Consider the following 26,717-nt stretch of genomic DNA (forward strand, 5'->3'; position numbering starts at 1 on the left):
TAAAGGCCAAAATGCCATCAGCCTTCCTTAATACTTGTTGCACCTGCAGAGTCGTTCTCTGAGATTAATGCACGAGGACATCCAGATCCCTCTGCACCGAAGCATTCTGGCATTTCTCTCCATTTAGATAACAAGTTGCCTTTCCATTTTTCTGACCAAAATGGATAACTTCACACTTTGCCATGTTAAAATTCATCTGCCAGATTTTGGCCCACTCACCTAAACTATCTGTATCCATTTCTAAATTTCTTATTTCCTCATTACAATTTACAAGTCCACCTATTTTAGTGTCATCTGCAAATTTTGCTATAATACCTTCTATCCCTACATCCAAGTGATTAATATATATTGTAAATAGTTGGGGCTCGAGGACAGAACCCTGTGGCTCTCTACGAGTTACATCTTGCCAACCAGAAAAATACCTAATTATCCTGACTCTCTGTCCTCTGTCGGTTAGCCAGTTCTCTATCCAAACTAATAGATTACTCCATATCCCATGTAATCTAACCTTGTGTATTGACCTTTTGTATGGCACCTTATCAAATGCCTTCTGGAAGTCCAGATTTACTATATCGACAGGAAATCCATTATACACTTGGCTTGTTACATCTTTGAAGAACTCTCGCAAATTAGTCAAATATGGATTATCCTTCTTAAAATCCTGCTGACTCTGATAGATTGTGTTTTGACTTTCTAAATATCCTGTTAATAACAGATTCTAACAATTTCCCAACAACAGATGTTAAGCTGATTGGTCTATAGTTTCCTATTTTTTGCCTCTCTCCCCTTTGTGAATGAGGGAGTTAAATTAGCATTTTCCAATCCACCGGAGCCTTTTCCGCAACCAGGGAATTTTGGAATATTATAAACTTTGGATCCACTATCTCTGCTGTCACTTCCTTTAAGACCCTAGGATATAGGCCATCACGCCCTGGGGACCTGTCTGCCTTCAATCCCAATAGATTGTCTGGAGGTTCTTTTTCCCTATCGATGATGATTCCTCCCTTCACCAAAACAATACCATGGGATCTTTTACATCCACCTAAGACGACAGACAGGACCTTGGTTAGCGTCTGATCTGAAAGACAGCACTTCATTTGCACTGGGTCCTCGAGTGGGACTCGAGTGCTACAACATGCCTGAGCAACGCTACCTGGGCAGTTTATGGACGGCACAATAGCACAGTGGGTAGCACTGTTGCTTCACAGCACCAGGGACCCAGGCTCGATTCTCAGCTTGGGTCACGGTCTGAGTTGATCCTGCACATTCTCCCCTTGTCTGTGTGGGTTTCCTCCGGGTGCTCCGGTTCCTCCCACAAATCCCGAAAGACACGCTGTTAAGTGAATTGGACATTCTGATTTCTCCCTCTGTGTACCTGAATGGGTGCCGGAGTGTGGCGATTAGAGAATTTTCACAGTAACTTTAGTACAGTGTTATTGCAAACCTACTTGTGACACTAATAAAGATTATTATTATTAATCGTTGGAAAATAAGTTGAACAAAGCTGTGTGGCCAATCTTTCAGGTTGTACTTTTTTCATTGGGATAAAATTACAATTCAAAAATAATTGAAATCATTTCACACTTTCCATGGTTTAAACACAATGCATATTTATTAACTCAGCAGGTATTTAAACCTTCCACCATACAGAATTCAATATATTTTGAAAGTTACATATGGTGCAGAATCCACTATATATAGTTCAGATTTACAACTTTCTTATGGTTTTCCCACTTAGTGGAGAGATTAAGTGCATTTGATTCAGAAATTACCCACTGATCAGTTGCATAGTCTACTAATAATATTTCTACATTTTCCAATAAGTTTTCTGAACTTTATGTAAAAACGTTACTTCTATTATATTAAAAACCCCATTATATAAACTTTTTCTAAAAAGTGTACTTCGCTTATACCCTCTCTCTGAACAACAGTGTGAAGTACTGTTGTGCATTTAATATTTCTTGGTCACAGTCTGATGTCTGTGCTGTCTCTGCTACATCGAGCAAAAAGAACGGGTTTAATTCATTCCCAGCTGTATGCTGCAGGGTGGGACGTTGTTTGGGGAACAGGTGCCAAATATGTTGCAGGAAATATTGGCAAATCTTGTGACTTGCCCAAGCTTAAATCGATCTTTTGCCAACTGGTTTGGGGAGACAATTCTCTCCTCTTTAGAAAACTCTGCTACTTCCTTCAGAAGCTTACCAAACCCACCCCCTCCTTGACTGCTTTTGTTCAGAGTTCCTCCACTCCTTACTTAATGTGCAAACAACAAAACTACCGCAGATATTCTACACAGAATGGTTATGTAACTAAATTATTGCTGCCGGTAGTTGGGGTGTCTGTGAAAAAGACCAATCTCACCACATGTCTGCAAGACATGCATGACCCATTAACAGTGGATTAAAGTGGGAAAAACAGAAAGAAGAGCAGATGTGAAATAACTGGAACTTGCAGAGTGCTTCGGTTTCACATTGATATATATAATTAATTCAAGAGAAATCTAAAACAGTGTCAGTCTGCTCCAATAGGAAGCAGGAAACACTGAGACATAGAGGTCCTTCTGTAAATATGGGTTGCATTACTGCCACGTAAACTAATGACATTTAGGGGTCAGAATCATTTGCTCTCTAGATGGTGAAGCCCAATAGTGAAGAAACAGACAATACTTGTGCACAAAAAATCCTCCCTTCTGATGCAAATTTTCCTCCAATTTGGTCTTCTCCATCTTCCAGATTATATTCAATTTCCTGTGGTAGCCATCAGAGGTGCTTGGGGACTCTCAAGCAAGTCACTCTTTCTGTCTCTGCTTTCCTCATGCAGAGAGAGTTCAGACGCTACAACTTGACAGCTCCCAAGGTGACACAACTAAGATGGGAAATAAATGTCCATCTGCAGATCCTAACTGCCAACACTCAGCATCAGTGCTCACTATAAAAAAAACCTACAGATTTCACACTGAAAAGCCTACTTTCTGAAAATATGTTCAAATAATTGGAATTGGAGTATTATGAATTTTGTTTTAACAAGGGATTAGTATGTGGCGCATGTCTCGATGACGCCGGTTTGGAGGGGGACGGAGCATCGCGACCCGGCGTCGGGAGCCATTCGCTGCCCTATCGCCATTCTCGATTTTGGCGCCAGACAATGTAAAATCCCACCCCAAAACTGTATATGATAAGCCCCTGTTAAATGCTATGAGGTTAAGGTCATGATATTCCAATGAATTTGTTTTAGTTTGTGCGTGTTAAATTCGTAAGATAAGAAAATCAAGTTTTGCACAGAAGGAAGGTAAGTTGCTTGATTTCATGAGAATGCAAATGTTTGACCAAATTATTGTAGGCAATACAATCAAAGTTACCATTATGCCATGATATCTTCAACGCTGACTGTCAATCATCAGAAGGAACTGAGATACTCATCTCCCGGTTAATGTGAGTTGCACTTTCACACTGAATTGTGCCAGTACTTGAAAATATAATCTTCTCATGAAAAAGCTAACCATGAAATGGATTTAACAAATGTTTCTCTCCAGTTAAAAGTAGTAAAATTACAATAAAACTCAATTAACATTAAGGGCTGTGAGTCTAGAGGAGGAGGGGGTGGTGCATGACAGGGGCAAATGTTGGGGAGGGCAGGATCCGAGTGTCATTGTGCATTTGAAGGGCAGAGGAGGATCTATGGGTTTGGGGAAAGGGCCATGTCAGTGGGAGGGCAGAGTAGATCTGTTTGATGGGAGCGAGGTGCGCGGATGTGGGAGGGTAGAGGGGATGGTCTTGGTGGGGATGGGAGGGAGGAGTGGGTGGATCTGGTAGGGCATGTTTGGGTGAGGGGCTAGGGGTGTTGCTGCAGAGTACAAATTTGTTTTTGAGCAATAGCGTAACACATGCAACAGCAAATTAATAGCCCATTCGTATTTCATCCAGGAGATGAGAAAGATAATTGTATGAGGGTTGCCGACTTGCTATTGCCCGTTTTGTCCGACAACAAAAAATCCAACTTGCATTTATCTGCATCTTCACTTACTGAAATGTTCCAAAATGCACTATAGGAGTAAAATGTGACATGGAGTCACATAAGGAGATATTAAGTCAACTGACCAAAAGATTGGGTCACAGAGGTAAGATCTCTTCAGAAAGACTTGCTTTTAAATGAGGACAGAGCAGTAGAGAGGCAGAAAGACATACAGAGGTAATTCCGGAGCTCAGGGACTAGGCAGCAGGAAACAGGGCCACCAGTAGTTAAGTGATTAAAATATGGTGAGTGGAGATCTCAGAGGGTTGTGGGGGTGGAGAAGATTACAGAGATATGAAGGGGCAAGGCAATGGTGGCATTTGAAAAGCAAGGTGCTACCCATCAGAAATTCAATGTAGTTCAGTGAACACAAGACAATTTTATACCCCACAATCTCAAAGGGTTTTTGTAACTATTTATTTTTAAACTATTTTTTCTTATTTAGTTATCTTCTGACAAACATCATCGAGATTTTATTGGTTCTAAATTACTTGAAAATGTGTACGAATGATGGCACCCACATACCAATTCATCAAAGTACCAAAAGCAGATTGATATCAGTACTATACCAAATCTGTACCCGTGCTACTATTGCCCTGTTTAAAGTTATTGAAAATGAATATTTTACTGGGTCCAGCATTGCCTGAACATTTTCAGGAATGACGAGAGCTGTAAAAGTGAAAAATTTTGATTCCACATAGGTTTCTCATTAAGAAAATAACATATTCCTACAGCCTGGTAGTTTTCACAATTGAGTCGTTGAATTCTGAATTCTTAATGATTAAATCCAACTTTGAAATGCTATTTACCACTTTGGGTTAAGTTTTACAATTTCCCCCAGACAGCAGGGTGGGACACTGCACAACAGAAGTGCCCTCCACCATAATGAAAGAATCAATCCATCCCCTTTCTTGATTCATTATAAAGTAACATGGGGCATGATCAATACGCATACAATGCAGAATGTCCATATCCACAAACCAAAATAGCTGTCTCTATTGTCGAAGACAACAATTAAGAAATGAAAGTGAGGGGAATATAAAGCAGAATTATACTTAACAAGGACATTACTTTTCCTTATTAGGGGCTTGAAAAACAAATCCGCACCAAACTTGTACTGTAATGGGCTGAAAGCGTTCATCTTGCAGAATGAGAGCAACAATAAAGGAAGACTGGCAGATCACTAAAAGTTGAACACAAGTCCTATTCTACTTATTCTATTACAGTTAAATGCTAGGAACAAGCCTATTCTGAGAAGCTAAAGCACTATAGGAGAGAAGAGGGAGGACGGAAGCAAGTTCTGGAAAAATACAGCACTTCATTCATCAGGCTAAAAACAATTGCTTCACAGATTAGAAAATTAGAGGAACCTTCTGCACTGTGTAACATGCATAGATACTGAATTCAGTTATTCTTTCTCTCACGTTCAATAGGAATACAAACTGCTTATACTGAGCAGGATATTTTCTGGCACAATATATTCTTATATCACAATATATCACAATAAAAAGCATAGTTAAAATCTTTTCCCCAACAGGATAGGTTCAGAACGCCCCAATCTCAGTTGTCCATGATCTCTGCGACTTGCGAGTGCTCAGATTGCTTGTCTGACTAGAGGGATTAAATCGGAAGTGTGATACAGACGGAAAAAGTCCCAATGACCCAGGCATGGATGCGGCAGTTGTATGAATAGCGCTGGAATTGGAAGCTGGTGACAGCAAGGGTGAAGTAATTTGTGGAGATACAGCAACACTAGTTAATATCTTGTTGGTTGAGCCCATATTAGACAGAACACCAGGAAACGTGCACGTCATGTTGGACAGGACTCTATGAACAGGTGATGCCAGATTTGACAGGAGATTGAGGCTGGATGATGTCATGTTTGGGAGAAGGCTGTGTGTGGGTGACATCACAGAGGATGCTATTTTGTCAAGAGGAATCCCTCTCAGAGATGAGGTGGAACATGCTATTCTAGAGCCAGTAAGGAAGGCTGGGTTATGAAGAGTGTTCCTGCATGGTAATTGTCCTCCTTCTGCTGTCTGTGGGAGCAAAGTAGTTAGATGCTGGTGTGGCCAAGTCCAGGCCCGGTGAATCAAGGAAGCTGGTACCAATGGTGTCGGCTCTATTTCAGATACATAATTGTTGAGATGAGATACCAGACGATCCTTCAGTGGATCAGTATTGTCATGGCCTTGAAATCGTTCAAAGGAGCTGAGGTACCTTATGACTTCAGCGAGACATTCTCTGAATCCCATGCTTCTGTAATCCACGGCTAGCAAGTGAGGATCAAAATAGCCTGTCAGCAAAATAGTTATAGTTAGCATAATATGGAAAAGGGCTCAGAAAAGCCTTGCTCAATAGTTAATTTTGTTACATTTTAATATGTACTGCAGAGTGACCGTCTATGGAATTGATTGCAATGTCCTTCAATGGGTTTGGACTTCACGTCTGCTTGTACACAACTCATAATGCAATCATTTCATTTAAAATATTTTTTATACTTCTTCTGAAGAGTCATGAAGAGTCTGAAGCTTAAATCCAAAGAGGTAATATTGATACACAGATATATTTTGAGAGACTTGGGATCTGCAACTTCATAAATGCAGTTTTCTACAGAAGGTGACCAAGTATATATTGGACCACTGTCATTAGTTTTGACCAACATGTAAAATCTGCAAATTACATCTAAAGGGGAGAAAACACTATTGGGTCTTATCCATAAGATAAAAACAGATGCAAAAGTGAATTTGCAGAAACTGGAAAATACTAAAGAAACTAAGGTATACATTTTTAAAATCATGAACCAAAGTGTTGGATGGGTTTAAAGAAGCTCCATGTGTTGAACTAGGAGTGATTAATAAGTTAAGAAAATGCCCTGGATTTTGCAGCCAGCGGTGGTGATGGTGCTCACCACTGACATTGTAGAAAGCTGCTCACCAAGATCTAGTGATCTCTGTGGTGTGGATTTCACTGATACCACTGTTCATTTAATTCCACTAACAACTATAAGGGATCTCTGGCATCCAATGATATCATAAAGCAGGCTATGTAGCGAACCACCCTGCTGTATTATCACAGACAGCAAACCAGGCAGTAAAATTTTTAATCACTATACAGAAAACGTAGTAAAGATTGAGACAAAGAAATGAGATTAAGGTAGAAACTGAAATATCACAAACAAACCTATTTTTGAAAATTATACTCAAGATCTATTTCTTTTAATATAATAGAGAATATTGACATTCCACAAAATTCATTTTTCAGGGCCAGAGAGCTTGTTTAGTGATAATTATCACTTAGGAAACTGTTAAAAACCCAGTTATATGTCATTCAACAAATTGTAACCTTTGCAAAGATTTTCAAAGCAAGACCAATCACGTAAAAAGTGAAAGTTCATGTTAATTCAAGCGACTTTTTAAGATTTTTATCCACGAGAGCTTCAACACTACACCCCATGGAGGAGCGGGGAATCACTGTCAGCACCTTCTGGAATTTTGTGTCTAAATATGCATCTGCGGAAGCCAAAGGTTGCTATCCATTTCAGAGTTGTAATGACAGAGAATGCTGACAGTTTCACCATCACTACAACCGTAGAATCTGAGCCACCATTCAGTTCATCATGATTAAGAATAATAATTTCATAGATAGCTTAATCTGCCATTTAATGCACTACATATATTTATCAAAACATTAAAATAATTAAATTCCTGATTCAAGAAACAAAGGTATAAATATAGGCTCAGCTCAAAGGCAGGAGGAGTGAGTCTTGTAAATGAAGTTAAAAGCATGATATGAGGTATTGAGCTAAATTAACATTTTGCATTCCTGTGCTTGGACAACGAATGTTTAATTGTGTAGGTTTTCCTTTTTTAGTTTAAAATCAATCGTTTAAAACTGGATTTAGATATGATATAAATGTATTGTTTACAAATGTCACAATGTAGTTTATTCTCATAGTGACATACATGAAGCATAGAAATCACTGTTGAAAGCAGCTAAACCTCAGTGTAATCCAACAACTGTGTTGCCTATACCAAGACCATCCCAGGGAGATGATCTGTCAGTCGAATCATGCTATGTTGTTTTAGGTATAATAAGTGGGCACAATGTGCAAGGCACAATACAAAGACTGAGGTGAGAATTAAACTATTAACTCCTTCTCAGAAGGTTGTGATCTTGGCTCTCTGAATTTTCTTGTCGCTGAGCTTACATTTTCACTGGAATGATTTTAACTAGTCTGAACCAGACCAGCTGAAGCTGGCTATTATTCTAAACTTTAATTTGCATTGACAGAAGTCCATAGCTTTAGCCTTTGAAAAACATCAATTGCTGTGAAATTTTCCAATGCCCATTTAGCCATCTTTCTGGTTATTGAGTGAGGTTCCTGGATTATGGCATCTTAATGCCAAGTTGTATCCAATTTTGAACCATGCATCTACAGCTGCTCAAAACTGGGTTACAATCTACTCGGACCCATTCCGTATCAAAGCCTTACAACCAGCAGAAAAAGTACACTTTTCCTCATTGGTTTGAGTTGGGATCCTAAACTGGATCCCATAAATGAAAGGACAGTGTTCTCACGGAGGCCCATCCAATCTCCTTCAGACAAGGTTTAATCATTCTAGAGATTAAGAAATTAAACAATTGATTTGGTATGTTCCCCAATGGAGTGAATGTTAAAAATAAAGTACATATACGTTTTTGCAGTCTTTCTTGAAGTAGTATATCGAACATTTTTACTGTTCTATCAAATTGTACATATAAGTAGCATGGCCAGCTGCCATTATAAAAGTATTTACTTCCTATATTTTCCACAGTTCCGTACTAATGGTAATCCTAACCCACAGCCTAAATATCATCCTAACCATAGGAATTTAGTATTAAATGGTGAATCTTTGAACAATATGCCGGTATTTCAAAGTAATGCTGGTCTATATAAATATTTATTTCATATTAAGGCTGACCATTGAATATTAATTGGATGACATCATGTTTTTTTAAAAAATCATTTATGGGATGTGGGCATTGCTGGCTAGGCCAGCATTTTTTGCCCATCCCAATTGCCCTTGAGAATGTGGTGGTGAGCTGCTTTCTGGAATCTCTGATGTCCCTGTTAGGGAGGGAATTCCATGAATTTGACCCAGCAACAGTAAGGAACGGCGATACATTTCCAAGTCAGGGTTGCGAGTGGCTTGAAGGGGAGCTTCCAGGTGGTGGTGTTTCCATGTGTCTGCCATGTCTGCTGCCCTGGTTCTTCCAAATGGTAGGGGTCATGGGTTTGTAAGGTGCTGTCTAAGGAGTCTTGATTTGTTCCAGCAGTGCATCTTGTAGATGGTACATACTGCTGCCACTGTTCGTCAGTGGTGGAGGGAGTGAATATTTTTCGAAGGGATGCCAATCAAGCAGGATGCTTTGTCCTGGATGTGCAAAGTTACTTGAGTGTTGTGGGAGTTCACTCATCCAGGAAAGTGGAGAGTATTGCATCATACTTCTGACTTTTGCTCTGTGGATTATGTTCAGGCTTTGGGGAGTCAGGAGGTGAGTTACTCGCTGCAGGATTCCTGACCTCTGACCCCCTCTTGTAGCCACAGTATCTATATCGCACATCCAGATCAGTTTCTGGTAACCCCTAGGATATTGGTAGTGAGGGATACAGTGATGATAATGCCATTAAACGTCAAAGGGCGATGGTTAGGTTCTCTCTTGTTGGAGATGGTCATTGCCTGACACTTGTGTGGCATGAATGTTACTTTCCACTTGTCCAGGTCTAGATATTGTCCAGGCAGCTAAAGATGGTTGGGCCTAGGACACTATCCTGAGGAACTCATAAATAAACAATATCCGCTTTGAGAATTCCCACTAAACTTTTCACTTCAGTTTCAAACAGCCCATGACAAGATTATTCAGGATGCTCTCCTGTATAATTCTACAGATGAGTTATGCGAGTGGAACATAAGAACACCAAGTCGCCCTGCCCTTTGTTAACCAGCTGCATCTGCATCATGGAAATGTTGTCATCGTTTTCATCCCAATTCCCTTCCTATTCTCAATACAGTAGTTGAATGATATCAACCCTGGGGCAAGGAATATTTATACACATCAACAGCAGCTTCAAAGTTCCTGGGTCAGGTAGAGCAATGGTTAAATACAATGTAAACATTTATCTGTCTCAACCATTGACTTTAATCCTAATTACAGCAGAGCACCCTTCCTTACTGCACAAGTATGGTGTGTTATTACCAATAGTATGTTACCATCCTTATAGTCTTTCCAAATCAAATTTGCAGTTGAAGTTAAATTTATATTTCTAACGTTGGTGTAAAGCTAAAGAGTTTTGGTTTAAATCCAGTCAGGACCTATCCTGACCCTGGAGAAAGATGCAGTTAGCTTGGGCCTCAATCCAGGTGTTGCATTGTTAGATCAAGTTTCAAATCTGGATTTGCAGTCCAACTTTGGTATTGCTGCAAAGCAAAGCCACTTTGCATGCCTGGACACCACAGTTGTAATTTAAATAATAAAACCTTAATGCTAATGTATTACTTAACTGTAGGATGGCTTGTACTAAATACATATAACCATGAACTAGTGGCATATTTTCCTTCTTTACAGAGAAAGAGTGCATAACCTACTTTTTGGGTACGATCCAACAGCCATGCTACTCCTGAACAGCAGCTCGCCATGGTGCAACATAGTCAATAAAAGCCGGGATACCCCGTTCCCGGGATCTACCCAACTCGCAACTCCTCGCGAAATCCAACACGATCTTGCAAGACTTTGTGATGTAAATCCCGCCCATTGTGGGCAGGATGACATTTTGGCAAACCTGCATTTTTGAACGAGACAGCTAGTCTCACTCTAATGTGCAGATTTCCGAGGTACCCGAGGCTTTGGGATTCACCCCCTTTGGATTGGACACCTTGGGTGAGTGCTGTTTGGGACTGGTCCCCACAAAAAGGGGCCTCACGGTAGCATGGTGGTTAGCATCAATGCTTCACAGCTCCAGGGTCCCAGGTTCGATTCCCGGCTGGGTCACTGTCTGTGTGGAGTCTGCACGTCCTCCCCGTGTGTGCGTGGGTTTCCTCCGGGTGCTCCGGTTTCCTCCCACAGTCCAAAGATGTGCGGGTTAGGTGGATTGGCCATGCTAAATTGCCCGTAGTGTAAGGTTAATGGGGGGATTGTTGGGTTACGGGTTACGTGGGTTTAAGTGGGGTGATCATTGCTCGGCACAACATCGAGGGCCGAAGGGCCTGTTCTGTGCTGTACTGTTCTATGTTCTATGTCTATGTTCTAAATGGGACCAGCTGGAATGGCACTTATGGGAGTCTCGCAGAGGATTGGAGGCCCCCAGCTGCCTGCCCTTTGGATAGGGTGGTGTCTTGGTGCTGCTGGTACCATCTGAGCACCCTGGCAGTGCTTCCCTGGCAGTGTCACCTGGGTGCCAGCTTGGCACTGCCAGGATGACACTGCTAAGGTGCCAAGCTGGCCTTTTTGTGCATGTGCGATTGGGCCGGTGGTGCCCTGTGTGAGTGTTGGGAGGCGGGGACTGGGGACACTCCCTCCCACAGCGTGTTGGGGCTGGGGGTTTTTGTCGCTGGTCGTTTTGGGGGCATTGGAGACCTGGACACCATTTAAAACTGGCGTCCTGATCTCTCGCTACACTGCGGCGTTCCGGCGAGTGGAGCTCCCCAGTGTAAAAATCGGGGCTACGTGCAGTCTCGGCTGTGCGTTCCGCGCTGAGGCCGCTTATACAACGCAAGTCGCATTGTATAGCTATGTGTATCTCGGCGCTGTGAGCGCTGAAAAACATGCGGCTAATTGCGCTCGCTATGGGACTTTGTTCCCAATTAGTTGAATCGAGCCCTTTGTTGTTGGTGTACACAGCCTGTCCTCATCATTTAACCATCTAAGCCCTGATATTATTCTGGTTAATATGTACTGTATCCCCTTCAATGTCAATACATGTTAGCTGAGGTTTGGGGTGGGATTTACCGGCTGTTCACACCGGCAGGAAATTCCGGTCCCCCGCCGGCGCACGGGTTTCTTGGCGACGAATGGTGCTGTCAACTGGAAATCCCGTTGACCACGGCAGGACTGGTAGATCCACTGGCGATCACCTCCGCCGCCAAATATCACACCCTTATTGTCCAAAGCTGAACACAGTACCTGAGATAAGCTCTGTATAATTAAAACAATACTTCTTCACCTTTCAATCCCAACCATTTATTAATTGTGAATGTTTAGATTCAGTACGTGTTACATCTGCACTGTCTTTCAAAACTTGAAAACATTTACAAAGCTGAATGCAAAATGAGCAATCTATCTGTAGGCTTTATTAACCAATTTAATTTTGGAGCCCTTGAGAAGCGACAGGGGTCTGGGTCACTGGCTGTCCAGTCAGCGAGAACTCTGCTTTGCCACTTTTCAGGAAGGCCCACTGCATCTTATGTGACTGAGGCACTTTATAATAATAATATAACAAGCTTTTATTGTCACAAGTATGAAGTTACTGTGAAAAGCCCCTAGTCGCCATATTCTGGCGCCTCTTCGGGGAGGCCGGTACGGGAATTGAACCTGCTCTGCTGGCCTGGTTCTGCATTACAAACCAGCTGTCTAGCCCACTGAGCTAAACCGGTCAGCAGCATTATAGGGCAGCAGTGGGACTTCCTCCAGGGTAAAAGTTTGGTACTGTGACGGGAACGGAAATCTGATTGAAGGGATTTGAACATAGAATTCAGGGAAGATGCAATCCTGAGAGATGTATTTAGAAGCATGTACTTAATCTGTACAAATGCCTGGCAAATCGAACTACTGATATCAGTATTTTTTAAAATAGCAGAAATTTATTTGAATTTCAGATCTTAAATTAATTGAAAATTGGCAATATTTCCTAAGTATTAAATAGTGCAGTGACTGTCAATTGTTTTTGAAAACAAAATCTATAGCTTTAACCATAGAAATTATTACTGCATTTTGTCTGCCATGAATGGATTGTTGTCGTATTTTACTGAGGTAAAATTGTGGAATAGCATATGTAGATTAAAATGGATACCCTGTGCATACAATTATTTGTGTTTGGAATCTTCCATCAGGACACTTGTTAATCTTAATCTCCATAAAAAAGCTACATTGTTGAGATAATTCACATGTGCAAACAATAGTACTATGTCCCCACTTGGACAATCGTTACCATTGCGTACTTCCAAGTGTGCAAATATATTTTTTGCTTATTCCCATCCGTGAGTTAAGGGTTGCAAAGCCATTTGTTTATAAATGAAATTTGTTGGTAAACTGCTATGCCGATTATGGGGGAAACTTTAGACTTTTGGAAACCTATTCTTTGAACAGTTAAACAAACTGTAAAGTAGAATTTAGAATGCCCAAATCACGTAACAGCATGTCTTTCGGGACTTGTGGGAGGAAACCGGAGCACCCAGAAGAAACCCACGCAGACACGGAGAGAACTTGACCCCCCCCCCCCCCCAGGACCCCGGAGCCCGCCCGCGCCACCAATCCCGCCGGTCAAGTAGGTGGTTTAATCCACGTCGGCGGGAGAGTCCTGTCAGCGGCGGGACTTCGGCCCATCGCGGGCCGGAGAATCGCTGTGGGGGGCCCGCCGACCGGCGCGGGGGGCCTGCGGACCGGCGCGCCGCGATTCCCGCCCCCGCCGAATCTCGGGGGGCGGAGAATTCGGGACATGGCGGGGGCGGGATTGACGCCAACCCTGGGCGATTCGTGCCCAAGGTCTTTGAATAATGTATAAAAGGTATAACTTTGCCCACTTTGTGCCATTTTATGATGATTAATTGCTTTTAGACTTGTTAATAATTTTGAACAACTCTTTTAGATATCTTCAAAATATTGATTGCTTTGAAATGCATGGCGACGTTTCTGGAAACTTTTCAAATTTAGTCATATTGGGAGCCTGTCTTTCCTATATCATATAATTTAACGCTTCTTCTGAAACAAATTCATTTATTGATTTGCTTCCAATTATTATTGAGCTCAAATAGAAATTTGCAACGCAAGATAACAGAGCTGCAATCGATATTAAAATATTGTGATTATATTTTGGTGACAATATTTTCATAAAATACATCTGAGTTATCTGTGAGAGAGTTTATTTCCCTGGCAGGCGGTTGTGACCAGGTTATCGTAGGTGGGGGTGCTGAGGGAGGGCCTGAGGAGGTTATGAGGTCATGGAATGTTCACAAGGAAGGCGTTGCTGGTTCTGCCTCTTGTAGGTTATGCCTGCAATATGTCTTTTCTCCATTTGTGGTGCTATAAGCTTACTCTCACCTCTCTCAGGTTAATTCCCTTCTCTGCTCTGCCTAAGAAAACGCAGGCATTCCCTGCAAACAGTTTTAGTTTACAATCATTTTCAATACTCGGCAGTTTAAATGTGTCGTGCTCAATTAAAAGAAAGGTTGTTGACTCCCTGGCCTGTACCTTTATTTCTGAAAATACTCATGGACCTGGGGTGCCTGCTACTATTCAGCCATAAATAAATAGCAAAATGTTGATGCTCCCCTACCCTCCAACTCTGCTTCAAAACCCTTTGTCCTGTGTTCTGTAACACTATGAACTATGCTTTGTTATCCCTGCACCAAAGTCCTCATGGAATCCTCAGAAGACTGTTAAGCTTAGAGCAAACAGAAAAATAGGCTGCTCTTCAAAAACGTGCTTTGGTCTCAAAAATGACTTGATTGACAAATGTCCTGCAGCTCACTGGAAGGTTCCTTTTGACCTGCTTGGATTTAATGCCGCCGTTTGCTTGGCATCATCTTAAATTGAAAAATGAATTAGTAATAGAACTGGCACTTAATGTTCGGACAAAAATTACTTTGATATTACCTCCTTCTATGATTTCTGCAAACAAAGCTGGACAACATGCACATTCTAAACACACTCTGTTTTCTGTCCTTACAGATGCTGCCAGACCTGCTGCTCCTCTGTTCTGGAAACGATTTGAGGACTTTAGAATTCTCATCCTTTTGTTTAAACCCTTTTGTATCCTGGCCTCTTCCTAAATCTGTCACCTCCTCTAACCCTACAATCCACTGAGAATTCTTATGTCCTCCAACTCTGACTTCTTGTCCAACTATCCTCTCTTTATTCCAATGTTGAAGGTAAACTAAACCTTTTACTCTAGAAATACTTGCCCAAAGGGCAGCACGGTGGCGCGGTGGCTAGCATTGCTGCCTCATGGCACCGAGGACCCGGGTTCGATCACGGCCCTGGGTCACTGTCCGTGTGGAGTTTACACAGTCTCCCCGTGTCTGCCTTGGTCTCACCCCCACAACCCAAAGGTGTGCAGGGTAGATGAATTGGCCACGCCAAATTGCCCCTTAATTGGAGAAAAAAAAAATGAGTGCTCTAAATGTATTTTTAAAAATACTTTCCCAAATCCCTTAGTCTCTCCACCTCCAAGTCCGAAAGTGCAACTCAACCGGAACAAAGTCTATGTCCTGCTTTGGGTGCATTTAGCAAGGCATTTCTCGGCGGCTACAGGTCCCGGGAAACACTCCCTCACCCCCCCCTCCACCTCGTAAGGCCGCCTGGCTCGGTCCACGGCAGCCTGGAAATGCCACTCTGGCAGCGGCCTTCCCAGTCTGGCAGTGCCAGGGTGCCCAGGTGTGGCAGTGGGAGAGCTAGCACTCTGCCCCGTCCCTGAACAAACCAGGGGTCTCTAATGGCCTGGGTGACCCCCCGCCCCAGTGCTATTAAGACTAGTCCACGTTTGTGTGGAGCAGTACTAAACGGTGCCCTGGTGATTTAGCAACAAGCCACATATTAGCCAGATAACCAAAAGTTTGGTTGAAGTCGTGGGTTTTAAAGAGTATCTATCTTAAGGGAGAAAGACAGGTACAGAGGATGAAATGTTTTGGGAGGGAATTCCAGAACTCAGGGCCTCAGAAGCTGCCACTGGTGGAGTGATTAAAAAAAGGGATGCCCAAACAGCTTCTTCCCTGCTGTTACCAAACTCCTGAGTGACCCTCTTATGGACTGAACTGATCTCTTCACACATCTTCTCTATGAGTAGTATGACACTTTGTATGCTCACCCGATGTCTGTGTCTATGTATTGACATTGTGTATTTATGTATGTCCTATGTTTTATCATGTATGGACCGATCTGTCTGGACTGTAAGCAGAACAATACTTTGCACTGTACCTTGGTACGCGTGCTAATAAATCAAATCCAATGAAATTAAAATACCAGTATTGGAGTAGTACAGAGATCTTGAGGGCTGTGGGGCAGGAGGAGGTAACAGAGATAGCGAGCTGCACGGCCACGGAGAGATTTGCAACAAGTTTTTAATGTTTTTAATTGAGATTTTACATAACTGTGGCCAATGTAAGTCAGTTAACACAGGCTTGATAAATGGGACTTGATAGACAAGAATGGAACCAGACTAGAGCACTCTGACCCATCTTGATTAAGGGGGAGCGGTATTAGAGAAATATGAAGTATGATCAGTCCTGTCAAAGGCTGCAGACAGGTCAAGAAATGAGGAGGGATAATTTAAAATTGTCTTTGTCATAGTCGCATAGAACGGCATTTATGACTTAAAAAGATCAGGGGGCGGCATTCTCCCCTACCCGGCAGAGCGGGGAGTCCCGGCGTAGGAGAGTGTCTCCAACCACTCCGGCGTCAGGCCTCCCCAAAGGTGCGGAATTCTCCGCGCCGGAGCGGTTGGCACCATGCCGACTGGCGCCAAAACCGGCACCAGCGGCCTTTCAGGCCCGCCGCCCGGCGCCGGGGCTGGCCGAAAGGCCTTCGCCGGTTCGCACATGCGCCGGTGACGTCAGCGGCAGCTGCCGCTGACGTCACCACCGGCGCATGCGTGCTGGGGGATTCTCTTCTGCCTCCGCCATGGCGGAGGCCGTGGCGGCGGCGGAAGAGAAAGAGTGCTCCCATGGCACTGGCCCGCCCGCCGATTGGTGGGCCCCGATCGCGGGCCTGGCCACCGTGGGGGCACCCCCCAGGGTCCGATCAGCCCGCGCCCCCCCGGGGGCCCACTCGCGCCGCCGACCCCGCCGCCACCAGAGGTGGTTCAAACCTCGGCGGCGGGAGAGGCCTCCCAGTGGCGGGACTTCGGCCCAACGCGGGCCGGAGAATCGCCGCAGGGGCCTCGCCGATCGGCGTGACGTCCACGCCGATCGGCGGGGCATGATTCCCGCCCCCGCCAATTCCCGGGTGGCGGAGAATTTCTGCCCCAGATTTGGCACTGTGACAGGACGGAAATCTAATCGAAGCGATTTGATAGTAGAATATCATGGAAGATGGACATGGAAGATGGACATGGATTTGGGAAGCAACATCATGTTCAAGGACATAAAGATGAAGCCTTTGCAAATATCCCATTAGCAGGTACTCAGAAAACTCATTATCTGATCCTTTAAGATTTATAATGCTCATTTATTTTAGGGATGTGGGCTTCGCTGGTTGGCCAGGATTTATTGCCCATCCCTAATTGCTGCGAGAAGGTGGTTGTGAGCTGCCTTCTTGAACCGTTGCAGGCCATGTGGTGCAAATGCACCCACAATGCAGTTAGGGAGGGAGTTCCAGGCTATCGACCCAGCAACAGTGAAGGAATGGTGTTGTGTTTCCTAGTCAGGATGGTGAATGGCTTCCAGGTGGTGGTGCTCACATATATCTGCTCCCCTTGTCCTTCTTGATGACAGTAGTTGTGGGTTTGTAAGATGCTTTCCAAGGAGCCTTGGTGAGTTGCTGCAGTGCATCTTATTGATAGTACACACGGCTGCTACTGTGCATCGGTGGTAGAGGGATTGAATGTTTGTGACTGGATACCAATCAGACAGGCTGCTTTGTCCTAGATAGTGTCAGGTTTCTGGAGTGTTGTTGGAGCTGCATTCAGCCAGGCAAGTGGAGCGTATTCTGCCACAGCCCTGACTTGTGCTTGTAGATTGTGGACAGGCTTTGGGAAGTCGGGAGGTGAGTTACTCGCTGCAGAAGCCCCAACTTCTGACCTGCCCTGGTAGCCAAGGTGTCTGTATGGTGAGTACAGTTCTGGTCAATGGTAACCCCGAGGATGTGGATAGTGAGGGATTCAGTGATGGTAATGCCAATGAATGTCACGGGACAATGATTAAATTCTCACTTGCTAGAGATGGTCATTGTTTGACATTTGTGTGGTGCAAATGTTACTTGCCATTTGTCAGCCTAAACTTGGATATTGCCCAGGTTTTGCTGCATTTGGACATGGACTACATTAATTGTTCATTTGGTTTCTGGACTCTAGACTTGTGGGTGCATTTGCACCACATGGACTGCAACGGTTCATTTCTACCACTGCAAGGAGAGTTTTTTCAGTTGGTTAATTTGTTTAATTGTGAATAATTTATTCTGCAACAGTTGTTCTGTGCAAATTGGCAACTTACGTTTGTCTGAGTTCAAATGTAACTCATAGATTATGAAATGCTTTGGCATGTCCTATGGTCATGAAAGGTATTACAATAAATTCAAGTTCCTTTTTCTTTAATATGGAAGTGAAAGCGAAGGATACAGCTAAGGGTGGTCACACTTATTCAATTCTCTTCTTGATGCACCATTACACAGGCAAAAGCTGAACAAGGAATCTGGAGGGTAGATTTTTCATCTAATAGTTATTGGCCAGTTTAGCTCAATTGGGTGGAGAGCAAGGCCAACAGAGTGGGTTCAATTCCCATATCAGCTGAGGTTATTCATGAAGGCCTTGCTTTCTCACCTTGCCCCTTGCCTGAGGGTGGTGATCCTCAGGTTAAATCACCATCAGTCAGCTCTCCCTGAAAGGGGAAAGCAACCTATGGTCATCAGGGACTATGGCAACTTTACTTTAATAGCTTTTACCAAGGACATATAGTGCAAGCTGTTTCAAGCATTAAGGAACCCTTCCAAAGCAGACACTGTAGGTCACAAAATGATTAACTGAAATTTGTTGCCCTGCTTCAGTTAATCTTGTTTGATTTGATTGGTAGCCCATATTTCATCCCATATTTTATAGTCTGTTAGCATGAGATTTACCAGCAGTCAGAATAAAAGAGGCTAGGGGCTTTTCACAGTAACTTAATTGAAGCCTACTTGTGACAATAAGCGATTATTATATTATTATTAAAAGAATGAAAAAGAATTAATTGTTCATTTGCCTTCCACCATAGAATATTTTATGAATAAAGTTGCATTTTGGTTCTTGGGAAGCAGGGCTTGTGTGAAGCAGACCTCATTCCAATAACTAAATCTTCAGTCTTAAAAGCCAACATTGTAACCATACCTCAGTTTGAGTGCGTAATTTCACCTCTGACCCTAACTGCAATCTGGAACCTCCCAGCTCAATTGTTAGCACATAGGCAGGGCCGGTGCTAGGAATTGCGGGCCCAATTAGAAAAGTGATGGCGGGGCCCCTACTCTACAAAAGTAAAAATTTATGTATGTTTATATTTTGTGTACTATGCTCGTCTTTAACCAAAAAAAAACATTAAATGCTTGATATACTAAAATTTTGAAAGACAATATGAAAGTTTTATTTTTTTAATCAGTTTTAGTTTTGAAAAACTTCTTTCACCTGATGCGACTGTTAGAATACAGAAAAGGCTTCAAACGGTAACTCTGTCGCCGCTGGCGTGGGGGCCCCTTAAGGTGCGGGGCCCAATTTGATAAAATTGGTCAAATAGGCTTAAAACCGGCCCTGCACATAGGCACACGTCAATGAAAAGATTGCATGAGAATAAAGTGACAAAATAACCTTTTCACTCATGTCAATATCTTCATTTATATTAATGAGGACAGGAATGTCACCCAGTTTTAACATCTGCAAAAACAGATTGACGAGACTTCAATAGAATTTTGATACATTTCCTTAAAACTTTAACATTAACTTTAACATAGAAACATCCAATGTAGGAGGAGGAGTAGGCCATTTGGCCCTTCAGGTCTGCTCCGCATTTCATTATGATCATGGCTGATCATCCAACTCAGTAACCTGTTCCCGCTTTCCCCCCAGTATCCTATGATCTCTTTAGCCCAAGAGCGATATATAATTCAGTCTTGAAACTGTACAATGTTTTGGCCTCAGCTGCTTTCTGTGGTAGTGAATTCCCACAGGCTCACCACTCTAGGGGTGAAGATATTTCTCATCTCACTTCTAAATGGTTTACCCTGCATCCTTAGACTGTGGCCCTGGTTCTGGACTTACCCCCATCAGGAACATCTTTCCTGCATCTGCCCTGTCTCGTCCAGTTAGCATTTTATAGGTTTCTTTGAGATCCCCTTCATTCTTCTAAACTCTAGTGAATATAATCCTAACCAATTTAACATCGTACTTAATAGCATGAGCAGACTCAATGGGCACGATCCACCTGAATGGGGATAGAATCCCACAGCACAAGATTAGCTGGGTGTTTCCCGGCCCTCAGAGCACTGAGAAACACCCCGCTATCTAACGCTCATCCGGTTAGATTAGGGGTTTCAGTGGGGAACTCCCGAACGAGGCCGCACCTAGCCCCATTTTCTGCACTGAGGAATGCCACTCGCCGGAACTCCTTAGTGCAACGAGAGATCAGGACGCCATTTTTCAATGGTGTCACAAACTCTCGAGCCCCCGACCCAACCCCCGAATCCCCCCCCCCAATAATCTCCAATTCACTATAAAGAGGTCCCCGGCCGCCTCCCTCCCAGGGCACACCCTGGCCCGATCATCGCTGCACAGAAGATGCCAGCCTGGCACCTAGGTGACACTGCTAGGCTGCCAATGCCAGTTTGCCTTGGTGGCACCAGCAGTGCCAGGATACTGCCCTGCACAGAGAGCATGGCCTCGGCCCTCCAATCCCCTGGGAGACCCCCACAAATGCCAGTCTGTCTGTTCCCCGTTTGTGGAGACCAGTATTGACCGGCACTCGCCCGAGGTCTCTAAGGTGAGGGAGTTAGATCCCACACCTGGGTTAGATCTCAGGAGACTAGCTGTCGTACTCTAATATGTAGATTTGCCAGAAAGTGATCCTGGCCACAATGGGCAGGATTCACATCGTGACTTCTCGTGAGATCGCATTAGATCTGGTGAGCCGAGGAGATCCCGGAAGTGGGAAGCGTTGCTCCGCACCGCTTTTCGGGTGCAACATGACTGGTAGCTCCTACCTAATATCTCTGATACTTCTGATATTATAAAGAAATGATAGTTTAAGGTGAATAAAATATGGTGCACTAACCATTTCAATCTTACCTTTCCCACCTGTTGCATGGAGCAACTTCAGATGGTCCACAGTCATCTGCAGGATCTCAGCTTTCTCCAACTTGGATGATCCCTGAGTGACAGAATTTTTGTGAAAATTAATAATAATTGTAGCATGCTCCAAGTAATTAATGAGAAACTGATTTGACCACGCTGAACTGCTTAATGAACGAGTCAATGCTTTAATATGTGAGTGAATGAACCGTTGAATAAATTAATAATTTCATGAAGTGAATTTTGTCTTTCCGTCTTCATGACACAACTTTTATCCTTAAGAAAGACAAAAATATATTTCAACAACTCATATTTACATAACTCCTTGACCATAATAAAACATTACAAGGCTCTCCATAGAGGTGTGTTAAAAGAAAATATAACACCAAGCCACATAATGAGATGTTAAGATGGATGACCAAAAGCTTGTCAAAGAGACAGGTTTTAAGGAATGTTTTAAAGGAGGAAAAGAAATGATAGAGGCAGGTAGGTTTAGGGAGAGAATTCCAGATCACTGGGCCTAGTCAGGTGAAGGCTCGGCCACCAATGACAGTGCAATTAAGATCAGGAATGCTCAACATGTTTGTGGGGCTGGAAGAGATTACAGACATAAGGAGGAATGAGGCCATGTTGGGATTTGGAAACAAGGTGCATTTTCTAATATCAAGAGATTTCTTAACTGGGTACTAGAGTAGTTCAGCAAAACAGAGGTGATGGGTGATTGGGATTTGATGAGATTTAGGACATAGGCAGTAGAGTTTGGATCAAGTTTACGGAAGATAGAAAGTCAGGAATGCGTTAAAATCCACAAGATGCACTGCAGTAACTCACCAAGGCTGCGTAGGCAGCACCTTCAAACCCATGACTGCTACCATCTAGAAGGACAAGGGCAGCAGGCGCATGGAAACACCACCACCTGGAAGTTCCCTTCCAAGCCACCCACCGCCCTGACTTGGAAATATATTGCTATACCTTCACTGTCACTGGGTCAAATTCATGGAACTCCATCCCTAACAGCACTGTAAGTGTACCTGCACCATAAGGAGTGCAAGAAGGACGCTCACCACCACCTTTTCCAGGGTAATTCTGGATGAGCAATAAATGCTGGCCAAGGCAGTGAAGCCCACATCCCCTGAATGAATAAAAATAAAGTTGGAAATAGGCGATCTTGTAACAACGCAAATATTGGATTGAAAGCTAATCAGAGTCAATATATATTAAGTGGTTTAGAGGTAGTGGTGAGTTGGAGCTGGGCATCATCGGTATACCTGTAAAAACTGATGTTATGCTTCCAAATAATTCTTGAAGCGACATTGATTGGAAACCAATATTTTATCTGGTTCATTATAGAGAACAAATAAGAGTTCATTGCCAGTTTTAAAATGATAGCAAAAATTGAAGAGCGATTTGGAGAAGTATTCTTTTAGAAAGTAGGGTATCGGAATCAGAGAGCATTGGGAACGAAATGAACCACATGCATTTAGATTATTGTGAAATGCCAATGTATATTGCCAATCTGTAGTCAGGGGAAAACACAGCCACGTTTTAAAGCATGTCCCAAATTCTGCGATATTGAAACATTATTGTCAGGAAAGGGCAGACTGTCCTTGCCAACAGAGAGTGCGATGGAAGTTTAAAGTTTGGAAAATTCACTTTGTACCGGTTTAGCTGTATTGTGTATCTGAAACCAATGTAGAATTTAAGACTCTCTCCCCTATATGGTCTCAAACAAAAACTGAGCTGGCCCGATGCCATTATGAAACATGGAGAACCCTCTAAATAGTGTGTTGAAATGAATACTTTTAACAGTATACTGCCTTTGGGCGGTGGTAAGATTGAAGGGGATTGCGTGGGTAGAAATATTGTCGAACGTCATGCAATCAGCGATGATGTCCATTACTGATAGATCCATATGGTGTGAGATGAGGGATGTTCATTGCAACATAATATGATTTCTCATTTTGCAATTATTACGAAGCGGTTATAGTTAACAAAGTTCTTTGAAGAAATAATTGAAAAGTTCGTCATATCTATTGGATTTTACTGCACCCGTACACTTCTAAGTACCTTGTATAAGGTTAAACAATTCAAACGGAGATTGAATTCTGAAATTCAGATTTATCTGAGCTCATTAAGTACCTGTTTTTCAAAAGCTGATGGAACCAAACGACGCAGTTCAGATAAACTGTTATTAATCCTGTCCCGTCTTCTTTTTTCAATAACCTACGGGGAAAAGATTTGAATAGCCATTTGCACAAAACCCAGTCGGTATTTTGCCGGTCAGAAGTAGTTAATTTCCTCCACTTACCCCGCGCCGTTTCTTCCGCGCCAGAATGTGCGAGGTTGTAATTGGTGAAGTCGATCTGGTCACCGGGCTGGTAACAGAAACAACAGCAAAGGTTTGTTGATGTAGAGAGCTGGCTGTCACAATACCGATACCAACAACTTCACACAACATACATCTGGGTGTCAGGGTAAGAATCTTTCCCACAGTAAGGCAGAATGCATTAAACCTTTGCACAGCTGTAGTGATATTTTAAAAAAGAGCATCATTACAATGACTTAATAAAAACAGTTGCTCTGTTTATGTTGAAACAAGGGCGGAATATTGTCAACATCATGTTGTCATTTTGGTATATCACCCAAGACAAAGCAAAAGGGGTGTGCAGCCGCTGTTGTTCTTTCCCAGGTGACCAAAGTCAGGCTGTGGAGATTATTTATTGTTCCTCATGATCTTGAACCCTCGAACAGAATTGGGGGGGGGGGGGGGGGGGGGTTCTGCTGTTGGGAACCCTCCAGATGGTTAACTCCATTCTTATCCGTTTGGAAAAAAAGGAGGAACTTGGGTTAAAGGTCGCAGATTTGTAAAGGGTCAGCAAACATTAAACAGGTGAAGAGAAAGATTGAGGGAGGATTGTGCGCAAACAGAATAGGAATGTACAGCAACACACATACACAACACTCACCCGTAATGTTCCTCTATCCCAACATCTATCAACTCCTCCAGATCACTGTCCGAGGAGGTTTCATCATAGAGTCGCTTCATTCCTGTGATTTATTTGAACAAATCTATGTTACAAAACTCGGGGAGCAATATGAATCCCCCCGCCCAGCCACAGGCGTGACTGCAAACTCAAGGCTGGCCTTGTCTTTCTCAATCGGGATGGGGGGGTCAATCGATGGCGACTTTGTCGATGTGGTTTGCTGTGTGTTCTGCTGGATGTTGGCGGCGCCTCTCTGAATGGATGGCGGGCTTTCTGTGAATGTCGGTGGTGTTTGTGTTGAAGGTGCTGGTCTCTCTGGAAGTTGCTGCTTTACAGAGCAAAGATGTCCACAGAGTTGAGCTGCCGATCGGTAAGAGTTCCTGTTCCCCCCCTCCCCCTCTAACTCTTTAACCTTGACGGTGCGCCCCTGACTCGGGCTGTCGGTGGGACGTCCCCTGGATCAAGGTCCAATCTCTCCGTGGCCGGCAGTGTGTTTCTGCTCTTCCCAGTTTGAGAAGCAATGGCTGGGGTTTGTTTGTAGATTGCTGTTTTTCTTTCCCGGGGAGGCTCTTCCTGTTGCTGATCTCTCTCATGTGGTCTGTTTGATGTTTTTTTTTCTCTCTCTCTTTCTGACCAAGTGGCCCTGGCTCAGTCCCAGATTCTCAGCGCCTGTCTCTCTGGCACCGATTCCTATTCTGACCTTGTCTGCAGTTGCGGGCTCATTCACTTTCACTTGATGCCCGGCGAGACGCTTTTTCCCTTTTGACTTTCTCTCCATTTGACTCCATCTCCACCGTTTCACTGTTTTGGGGGTGGGGGTAGGGGTGTTTTAATTCTCGATCAATTTTCATATGAGATGAGACTTAGAGCTAATGGCACCCCGCCCTTTCGCCTGTCCCACTCACCTGGTTGGCGGGTCGGACTATTTCAATGAAAGCTGAAACCTGAGAAAGAGCCGACAGCTGCGATTTATACAGAGAGCCGGAGATCCGTGACATCCATCAAGGTGAAACACCTCACCTGTCTGAGCAAGTCCGTGCCCGCGGGCACCAGCTTCATGCACAGACTCAACACTGCACCGTTCACCTGGCACCACAGCCTCTCCAACACCCCTGTACCTGTCCAAGTTAGTGTTCCCATCGCCCCCCCCCCCCCCCCCCCCCCCAACACCAAACATTTTATACAGCGATTCTGGATTTTCTCATTTAACTTTATTTGAGTTGGCAATTTTACAGCGTCAGGTCTGTCAGAGTAAATTCCAAATGTTTTTGGCTCCGGGTCTGAAGAAATATAAATGGTTGAATGGCCCAGTAATATAAACAAGTCAGTGGGAAATAACCAATGCAAAGAGCGGTCAAAAGGGTCAAAGCCACACACTGCACGGCAGTATAATCATTGAATCTCACAGCACAGACAGCGGACATTCATAGATCATAGAACATACAGTGCAGTAGGAGGCCATTCGGCCCATCGAGTCTGCACCGACCCATTTAAGCCCTCACTTCCACCCTCTCCCCATAACCCAGTAACCCCTCCTAACCTTTTTGGTCACTAAGGGCAATTTAGCATGGCCAATCCACCTAACCTGCACGTCTTTGGACTGTGGGAGGAAACCAGAGCACCCGGAGGAAACCCACGCAGACACGGGGAGAACGGGCAGACTCCGCACAGACAGTGACCCAGCAGGGAATCGAACCTGGGACCCTGGCGCTGTGAAGCCACAGTGCTATCCACTTGTGCTACCGTGCTGCCACCTGTGCTACTGTGCTGCCCATTGTGCTGGCTATCTGAAAGACCTGCCAATTAATGTCATTGTCCTGCCCTGTCCCCAAAGTCCTGCACCCCCCCCCCTCCCCCCCCCCCCCCCCAGTACATATTGTTGCACCAATAAGAAACTCACGTGGTAATAATTGCCTCAGGGCCAGATCAAGCCAATTGGTCAGTAATGGTGGAAGGTCTTCTGACTTAAAACTTCCACACAGACACAGCGAGGAATAGGACGCCGATTAAAGCACAATGTTATTGAAGGCGATAGGGACCAGGACAATAAAATACATTGAATTTGTATTTAAAAAGATTTGCATCTATATGGCATATGTTAAAGCCTCGGAATGTTCAAAAATGCTTTACATTGAACAGATTTTTAGTGCCGTCGCTGCTGTAATGTGGGAAATGCGGCAGTCAATTTGTACAGAGCCAGCACTCAAGAAGCAGCATTGAAAACGACCAGATAATGTTTTAATGTTGACTAATTGTTATAACTGGGAACTCCTTTTCAAATAACACCCTGGAACCTTTAACATTGGCCTGACAGGGCAGGCGGCTGAGGTTTAAGATCTGGCTCGGTGTTATCTTAGGTTATGTGTCCAGTTTTCAGCAGTGGAGCTTAAGTTCATAACCTTCTGACTTATCAGTGAGCCAAGGCTGATACCTTACCAGGAAAGATGTCCGGCATGATGTCTCTGAATCAGAATTGGAAACAAATAAAGCTTTCAGTGAATTTA

The 26,717-nt window shown here is 43.7% G+C and overlaps 1 protein-coding gene across 1 annotated transcript; it reads right to left on the reverse strand.

The window, feature by feature from the left end:
• Positions 1–1,588: 1,588 nt before the first annotated feature.
• On the reverse strand, positions 1,589–25,213 carry LOC119967743 (hairy/enhancer-of-split related with YRPW motif protein 1-like). The gene is made up of 5 exons (XM_038800647.1): positions 24,196–25,213; positions 23,538–23,604; positions 23,369–23,452; positions 21,227–21,308; positions 1,589–6,307 (listed from the first exon to the last, which is right to left on the reverse strand). The coding sequence occupies exons 1-5, from the start codon at positions 24,273–24,275 to the stop codon at positions 5,556–5,558; spliced, it is 1,065 nt and encodes a 354-aa protein (XP_038656575.1). The 5' UTR covers positions 24,276–25,213; the 3' UTR covers positions 1,589–5,555.
• Between the last annotated feature and the right edge of the window lie 1,504 nt (positions 25,214–26,717).

The sequence above is a fragment of the Scyliorhinus canicula genome, chromosome 1 (genome assembly GCF_902713615.1).
Source record: "Scyliorhinus canicula chromosome 1, sScyCan1.1, whole genome shotgun sequence".
Taxonomy (NCBI): domain Eukaryota; kingdom Metazoa; phylum Chordata; class Chondrichthyes; order Carcharhiniformes; family Scyliorhinidae; genus Scyliorhinus; species Scyliorhinus canicula.